The 8,826-nt window shown below is 49.3% G+C and overlaps 1 protein-coding gene across 1 annotated transcript in view; it reads right to left on the reverse strand.

Annotated features, from left to right (window-relative positions):
• ZFAT (zinc finger and AT-hook domain containing) overlaps positions 1-8,826 on the reverse strand; it is a 110,173-nt gene that overhangs the window by 74,967 nt on the left and 26,380 nt on the right. The window contains exons 3-5 of the mRNA XM_023537224.1: positions 6,967-7,158; positions 5,243-5,393; positions 3-849 (exon numbers count right to left, since the gene is read on the reverse strand). Of these exons, the coding sequence (XP_023392992.1) occupies positions 3-849; positions 5,243-5,393; positions 6,967-7,158 (1,190 nt within the window). The remainder of the gene's footprint in view (positions 1-2; positions 850-5,242; positions 5,394-6,966; positions 7,159-8,826) is intronic.

Genomic DNA, 8,826 nt, shown 5'->3' on the forward strand with positions numbered 1-8,826 from the left:
GCCCCCTCCGGCCGGGCCTCCGCGGGCCGGGCCGCCTCCTTGGGGGCGTTCACCCCCTGGAACACAAACTCCTCCTCCGCCAGCTGCAGCTGGCCCCCCAGGGCCTCCTGCTGGATGTCGCCCCCGGGCTCCAGGAGGCAGAAGCTCTGGTTGATGGAGCTGGCGAACACCGCGGCCTCGGGCGCGGCGCTGTGCGCCTCCCCGATGTGCGCGCGCAGCCGGATGGTGCTGACGAACGTCCTCAGGCAGACGGCGCACACGTACACGAACGGGTGCTTCCTCACGTGCAGCTCCAGCGCCTGGTACTTGGTGGCCCCGTGGCCGCACAGCTCGCAGGCGAAAGGCCACTTGTCACCGTGGACCAGCATGTGGCGGTCCCGGTCCAGCTCGTTCTTGAACTTGCGCTCACAGATGTGGCAGTCGTAGAGCAGCTGCCGCTTGCCCTCCCGCGTCATCAGGCAGAGCTCGTCCAAGGCCTCCTGGACCTTCTTGTCCTGAGGGTCGTGCACGTCGCGGATGTGCTTGATGAGGTTCTTGACGTCGGAGTACTTCTTCTTGCAGAAGCGGCAGTGCTGCTTGATCTTCTTGTGCACCCGCTCGATGTGCACCTTGAGGTGGCCCTTGCTCAGGCAGGTGAACGCGCAGTAGTCGCAGGAGAACTTCTCGCCGGTGTGCTTGCGCAGGTGCACGTTCAGGTTGGCCTTGATGGCGCTGGCGTAGCTGCACTGCGGGCACTTGTACGGCTTCTCGTTGGTGTGGATCCGCAGGTGGGCCTGCAGCGAGTGCTTGAACTTGAAGACCTTGTTGCAGTACTCACAGGTGAAGATCTTGAGCTGGGTGGGCCCTAGCCTGGAAACAGATGACAGCACCGTTACAGCTGGAGACTGCACAGTTTTAATGACCTCGAATTCTTCCCTGTGCACCAAACACGAAAGGCTCAAAAGTGAACCAAAGGGGACTGAGGGAGGATGGAGGCAGTCACTCATCCACACACGGGACCGGAGGACCTGGTCCGGACCCGGCACACACAAATACCTGGCGGAGAAAATGCAGGTTGGCACGTGGCAGCATGGCCATGCGGCAAGAGGTGACAGGGATACGTGCAGAGTGAAGAGACGGAGGGACATCTAGCCTGGATTAAGGGGGTTGGGAAACTCACTGAAGAAGCGATGTCTGAGTCGACGTGCAGGACGAGGCAGGTAGACAGAGGAAGAGGGAAGAGGGACTGTGTCCACACGTACACAGTAACCAGCCATGTTCCCAAGCTGACTGGTATGTGTTCCGGGGTATTTTAACAGAACCAGGCTTTATGGACTGAACTCAGTCTGCTCCGTGAGACTACACTCAATCTGTGTGGCTTTGCACAATAGCTTCAGTGACCCAGACCTGACTATTCACTCAACCAGCCATCAGGGGTGACAGCCTTTCTCTTGGGTTCAAGTTCCCATGTGAGGGCCACCCATTAGTGAAAGACCCCTGGCCTTTCTCCATGGCCTCACTTCTTTCCAGGAAAAGTGAAGTGATATATCTGATAAGTCTTCACGAGCTGAGCTCACTTTTCCCTGCCTGGTGAGGATGTGTCTGCCCGTGGACAGCACAGGATGTGGTCAGCTCTTAGCTACGTGGGCATCCATGAGCCTGGCCAGCAGAGGTCAAGGACTGCGGGTGGGGGTGGTCGGCTGTCTGCTTCTGCAGTGCAGTCACGGGTCACAGGTGGCACACAGGAAACAGTGCGCCACACTATTTCCTCCTCAGCTCTATCAGTGACAGAGACGATGTCTAAATCTCCGTCTTCCTCTTCCTCTGGCACGAGTGGTTTTGAACTCAGGGTAAATTAGATTGTTGTTCAGTTGTCAAATACTAACGTCAAACATATGACATTTATTAATAAATGACTCATTTATTAACACTGGCCAATGTGTTTCAGGCACTGTGTTAGATTTCACGTATGTGCTGGAGAATAAAAGCATGATTTGCTCGTGATCCTTTCTCTTTCAATATGGCAGAGGGCTGAAGGAGATGGTAGTAATAATAGCTAACAACTATTCAGTACTTAGCGCACCATAAACTCTATGCTAAGCATTGAATCCTAACCCTAGTACTATACCAATTTTACAGATGAGAAAACTGAGCATTTGCCCAAGGTCACACGATTAGTAAGTGGCGGAGCCAGAATTTGAACCCACATGGCCTGCCTGCCTCCAGAGCCTGCACACTTCTAAGCTGCCTGAAAACACCATGCACACCAACCCGCTCCCCAGTGAGACCGTTCACATGGGGCTTCCAATGCTGTGGGAACAGTCACCCCTTGTTTCTGAAATCAACAAACGAGTCACCGGGGACAGGAATTGGCAGGTGAGTCCAAGAGGCGAGCGAGGCACCCTCTCTTCCGTAACTGCTCCTGCAGGACATGTGTCCGGGTTCTCCGAGGGAGCCCTCACAAACACCAACAGCCACGTGGTGCTTCGGATCGGATGCCACGAGACACGCCCACTCTACTGCACGGTCACACTTATGGAACTGTCCACAGAACTGCGCTGGATCAACACAGGGTGCCTTGTCCTTCGATTAAAATATTTTAATGAAATGCAGTCCATAAACACCACAGGGTATAATTCACATGATGTAATTAAAATATTCAAATGTGAAAAGTTACTGGTATGCCTGCGTGTTAAACCCAAGGCGAATTTAAGAAAACTAATTTGGATCTTTCTCAAACAATGAAGATATCCAGAAGGCAATACATTTTATCGGTATAAAGAACACCGAAGAAAGAAAACCTGGATTCATAACGTTAGCTAAATAAACACACTGCGATAGTTCCTTCTCCAGTGCAAGATCTAAATGGTCTTAGGAAAAATTCCGTTGCTCTTTTTTGTGTGTATTATTAGATAAATACCTAACAAAGTCCTCAGCGCCCTGCCTCCCACCCAGGGGGATAAATCTGATGAAAAGGCCAAGCAGCCAACACCTGACTCAAGTGCCAGTCACTAAGACTGAACTGATGCACAGAGACACAAGGTCCGAATAATTCCTATTGGATTACTTTACTCAAATGCTTTTTAAGACTGAACTGATGCACAGAGACACAAGGTCCAAATAACTCCTATTGGATTACTTTACTCAAATGCTTTTTATTCAGTGTGAGAGGACCCTCATCCATTGCATTATAGAAAGCAATCAGGCAATCAGCTTAAAAGGCCAGACTCCTTGATTCAGTTATTCCAATTCTGGGAATCTATCCAAAAGAATGAATACAAAATTTGAGTGAAGGTGCTCATCGCACTATTTCTCACAATAGATAAGAGCAGGGAGCTGTTTGAAGGTTACAATAGCGGGAACTACTGTGCACCTTTTTTCACTCACTCATTCATTCAAAGAAATCCAGGCACTGGAGATACAATAGGGATAAAAACACAACTCACGCTCTCTAAACTCACCTCCCAGAGAAAGGACAGGCCAGCCTAACAGCCATAAAAAGAAGCAGATAAAAACCAACAGGGAGATGCTCTAAGAGCCCGGGTCTGGGAGGACCAATTTGTCTAGGGGGCAGGGCAAGCCGCCCTGCAAACTGGACATTTGGCAGAGAGCTGAAGGATGACCGGGGAAGGGGCGGCATCCAGGAAGAGGAAGAGGCACCTACAAGGAGAGATCAGAAAAAAGGGGCCCAGATGGCTGAAGCAGAAGCTGGAGCCCAGACAACCAGAGAGAGCATAGGAGGGGGACCGGGACCAGGCTGGATAGGTGGCAGCCCTGGAAGGTCCTGGAGGCCAAGTTCTCCTAGCAACAATGTGAGGCTCTAAGGGGTGCCATCAAATGGGCATTTTACAAAGTTCTCATTGGCTGCAACGTCCAGAGTTGAGTAGATTATAGCATATCCTCATGATGTTACAGCATGCAACTATAAAACGGTGTTTGTGAATAATTTGAGTAATAAAGGAAAGTAAGTATAATGTGATTAATATTAAAAGCAAGACACAAATTGTACATAAAATATAAACTCAATTTTATGAAACACAGGACTGACAAAAGGCTGGAAGGAAACATATTAACAATATTGACAGTGGTTCTCTCAGGGTACTGAGATTACAAATGAGCTTTTGGACTTCAAAACTTTTCTCTATAACATATCTGTACCATATTTTTATGAGAGCCTAACTGATATAACCTACCTGACATACTGCTATAACCTAAAAGTTTGTATCTATATTTTACAATGAGAAATTGGCATGCAAAAAAGTCTCTTGCATAACTAGTTTATAACTAATACTATAAAATATTAACAGAATGCATGACAATAGAAATACAGCCTCAATCTGTTAATTAAATATTGGGCATATTTACCTGTAACTGGATTAGCATTTAGTTGAACCCCTCTTCAACAGACCTTTAAATATTATAAAGATAATTAGCTGAGTTCTACAAATCAACTTGAACTGAGACCAGAATGACCTTCAAACTTAATTCCATTATAGTTTTGCCAAAGGAATGAGTATTTTTACAACTTCATCAATAAATTCAGTTGCTCACATTTGCAAGAATAGTGGACTGAGGCTACAAATTAATGAAGCAACCCACACGATATTATGTCATAGTCTAATGAGAGCACAGCATGTGTCAGACGCTTCCCATACATTTTGTCACTCATTCTCACCACCAAACAAAGTCAGATTCCAATGGACAGTCTTGCGGCTGGTGTAAAGGAGGCCTGTGTCAAGTCACAGTAGAGTTAAAACTTCATCCAGGCAGCGGCCGTGTCTGTCCAGGTCTCTCTCTCGCATCCCCAGTGCCTGGCGCATAACAGCTGTTTAATCTGCTGAGCTGAACTCTAGAAGAGTCTACAGCCAACCCAGGTCTACGTGGCACTAAAACTTTTTCCTTTCCTCAAGAACACCTCATTTCTCCTCTCTCAGAAACAGAAGGAACTCAGTGGCGACTGGCATAAATTCCTTTGTTTTCCCTCTTAGCTGGGGAGATGTTTGCAGCTGTGTGCTAATCTACCTGAGCAGGTGCACATCACGGCTGAGACAGAGACCTCGGGGAGCGTGCGAGAACGCACACACTCCTTCACTGCGGGCTGTCCAATGGCCATGAGGGAGGGCTGATTCTCAGGTTAATTCAACAAACCAATGCCCTTTACAAAGCAAGAGTCCTGATAAAGGAACATGCTGGCCCTCTTGCCCTCTGTGGTGGTCACTGGAGTCCAGCCTCTGACTGGGGTCACATAGAACAGACACTTTACCTGCTTGACTTCATGGGTTGCTCATACGGTGTCTGCTGAATGGCATACTCCTGGTACCCCCTCCGAGGTGCCATGTCGGCCGAGGTGGCCTCGGGGTTTGTGGCTCCAATCTCTGGGGGCCCGGCCTCCACTGGAACAATCTTGGTAGCACCTGAGATGGAGGCACAACGCATGCATATTAAAGAGGTACGACAGGTGGCCCTGACTCCACCCCAGCACAGGGAGCAGAGCCTGGGAAGTACACGTCTCTGCTGTACGACGGCCAGGCGCAGTATTAGCCTGCTTTCAGCTCACACATTTAACTTGTGCATGTGAGAGTGTTGTGTGTGTGTGTGTGCACGCACGCACGCACTTGGGGGCAAGTTTTCTAATAATCTATCAAAACACCCTGAGGTGTATTTTCACTTGATGTATTAACAAAACAAAACCATATAAATACATGCATACATATGTTTACCTACAAGGTATTACGTGAGACCACATGTGTCAAACTTTACATAAATGTAAAATGGTATCAAGACACTATGGAGCAGTGGGACCAACTAACCAATGGTGACCAGGCACCTAAGCCGCCTGGGTCTCGTCCCAGACAAGACACCACCTCCCCACCTCTGGGAGTGGGGCACTCAAAGATCGTGTTCGCCTGTGCAGTTCTATGATGTAAGACGATCAACGACCTTTTACAGCAGCAGACACTTCATGCGCGTGTAACACTGTGCACACACGTGCACACGTATACATCAAATGCATTAACGAAAAGGCTCCAACCTACCTCGTTCCTGAAATAGCATGGGACGCTACCTACACTGTTTACCCCTACTCACAGAAATCTCAAAATACTACCATCAATTCTTAAGAAACTATTGTACAAACTCTTTCTAAAGATAGCTGAGACCAGGAACCTCTCCACTGGGATGTTCATTTGCTAGAATACTACTACTCTGAAGAAGGGCGGGGCCAAGTGACCTTCTAGAAAGTTCTCCTTGTCACATAATTTTATGTGTATTAGTCTCTACTTATCACCTTACTCAACAATGAAGCATAAAGAGGTATTTACTCAGCGTTTTCATTCTAAATAATGAGTTACTATTAGCATTGGAAATAGATGTTTAAAAGGTTGTAGCTGTTTTTAAAATCCTAAACTCGATTTTTTAACTTTGACACCTATCACCCCGAATGGATAGGAAAACATTATTATACTTTGGAAAAGATTATCATAAACTGCTTTGAGTCTAAGGTATCCCCTCCTAGAAAAGACTTTTCTTACAAAAAGTAGTATAATATACCCACTTGCTATTTTACGTGAACAGAAAGGAAGACAGAAATTCCCAGTATTATAAACTATTTGATGAAACCACTAAAAATGCAAAGAAGTCAGGCAGAAGGAACTTAACGAGCAGCATGGGTTTTGGAGAAGCGGCTGCCTCGGGCTGGTCTGTGTGGTCCATTCCTGCTCAAGACGGCCACTGCTCCTGGGTGGCTACTGGACCGGTGGGGGCGGGTCGTGGGTAAGCAGGTGGCGAGGGCAGCAGTGGGAGTGGCCCTCACTGCCCTTCCTCCATCTCCCACACGCCCTGCACAGTCACAGGTCCCCGCTGACCCAGACTGACGGGCGACGAGAGTCCATCAGTGAGCGAGCTGCCCAGGGTGACGGGGTCAGGCTGCCCCCGGCACAGCCTCGCACAAAGAGGCTCGTTTCGTCACTTCCCGCCCGACGTGGTCACCTGGAATAGCTTCGTGTGCGGTCAGGACCACACTTATGATGGGTTTCTTTGTCCCAGCGGCCTGCCTGGCCTCCTTCCCCGAGGAGGAGGTCCTCTGGGCCTTCTCGGTTCTCTGTGTCCGCGGTCTCCTCGGGGCCTTTTCTCGATCTTCCTCCTTAAACTTCTTTTCCAGTTCAAGGTCAGATTCGTTACCTAAGGAGCAAATACCAAGATGTATAAAACATCCTTTTACAGCGGTGACAGAGTGGGGGAATGCACATAACCCTTTTATGGGGCAGTAAAGGAGATATGTAGGTGTGACATACACATTGATCCGCAGAGCGACACAGCCACTATATTACTTCGGGCGTCATCTCTGGTTCTCCAGTCTTTCATTCGATTCAATAAATATTCATTTATTGAATGAATATTTCAATAACATGTCACTGGCCACCATCTAGGCACTGGGGACACACTGTCGATAAAGCAGACGTAGCCCCTCTCTTGTCGTGAACCCCACCAGACTTCATTGTCATTAATAAGCAACACTGAGGAGAAGATACGGTCGCCAAGATTTACAGCCTAAGAAGAAACCATTCACGTACTCAGCTCGCAACCAGTAGGCACCTTCTTGCCGGTACGGAGGACATAATGACCGATAAGGCACAGACTCGGTCCCTGCCCCTAAAGGCCCGGAAGTCTGTGGGGAGAGACAGACATGCAAACAGGTGAGGTCAAGAATAGTCCACTGTTCGCCAACTGGAACGAGAAGGGGTTGGGACAATTTGGGAAGGGCTGGAAGGTTCTACTTGGGAGGTCAGAAAAGACTTACTGGGGAGCCAACCCTTCCATTAAACACAGAAAACCAGCGTCTGTGACGCTGTGGCTGGGGGCGAGGGTAGCAGGGACGAGTGCCAAAGACGCGGGGGGCAGAGGAGGATGCGTGGGGAAAACGGAGCTCCGCCAGAGGGAAGGGGGGCGGGGACAGGCGTGCACGCGGGCTGAGCCCCCTGCCTGGCCAACTCCATGAAGAAGCAGGGAGGCAGAAACAAAACCAGTGGAGTGAGTAAAAGCTAGTCCTAGACGGCCTGCGATGCCACAAGAAGTCTGGAATCTTCCGTCGGTGAGCGCCAAGACTGACGCTCCAATGCTCGCAGTGACCGGTCAGTAGCACAAGTGAATGATGCTGGTCACGTGGGGCTCAGGTGACAGTGCACAGGTCCCGGCTCCAGCCAGGGCTGCCTTGCGGGTCATGAAACAGTTGCCAAATATTTTCACTGTTCAAAGGGAAACTGGAAATCCAGATTTTTACATGAACTCTGATTTTTTTCAGGGTTGACTCTGACCTAAAATTTCTTAAAACGACGGGGAAGCCCAGCAAAACATGCCAAGGCCGCCTGTGATCCGCCTCGCCCCTGCCGCTGCGGAGGGCGACGGTGAGCCGCTGAAGCACCTCCAGCGGGGGCAAGGCTGGGCTGAACCTGTGCTGTAAACACCTGTCACCGCTCGGGAGTATGAACTGATTGGGTTCAGAAGACATTCAAACACACCACAGTCCAACAGCTAATTCACATAGCTAAACCTGGCTTAGCCCGAAGAGGAAGAAACACTTTGACACCAGAGCGAAGACTAAAGACGCCGGCGAGCTCGTGAATGCGTGTGACTCCAGATTCCTAAGCCTGAAGGAAACGGGGGGAGGAAGGAAGAGGACTCTTCTCTCTCTTAGAATCACAGCCACGAACCTGAAATAACCTGCCGAAGGTCTCTTCCTCAGAACCTTACGACGAGTAGAAAGAACAGGTGATTCCACGTAAGCCTTTGTCAGAGATGAGTGGGGAGTGGGTGCATGGCTGCAGGACACGCACACGACAGGTGGGCCAT

The sequence above is a fragment of the Pteropus vampyrus genome, unplaced genomic scaffold, assembly GCF_000151845.1.
Source record: "Pteropus vampyrus isolate Shadow unplaced genomic scaffold, Pvam_2.0 Scaffold183, whole genome shotgun sequence".
Classification (NCBI taxonomy): Eukaryota; Metazoa; Chordata; class Mammalia; order Chiroptera; family Pteropodidae; genus Pteropus; species Pteropus vampyrus.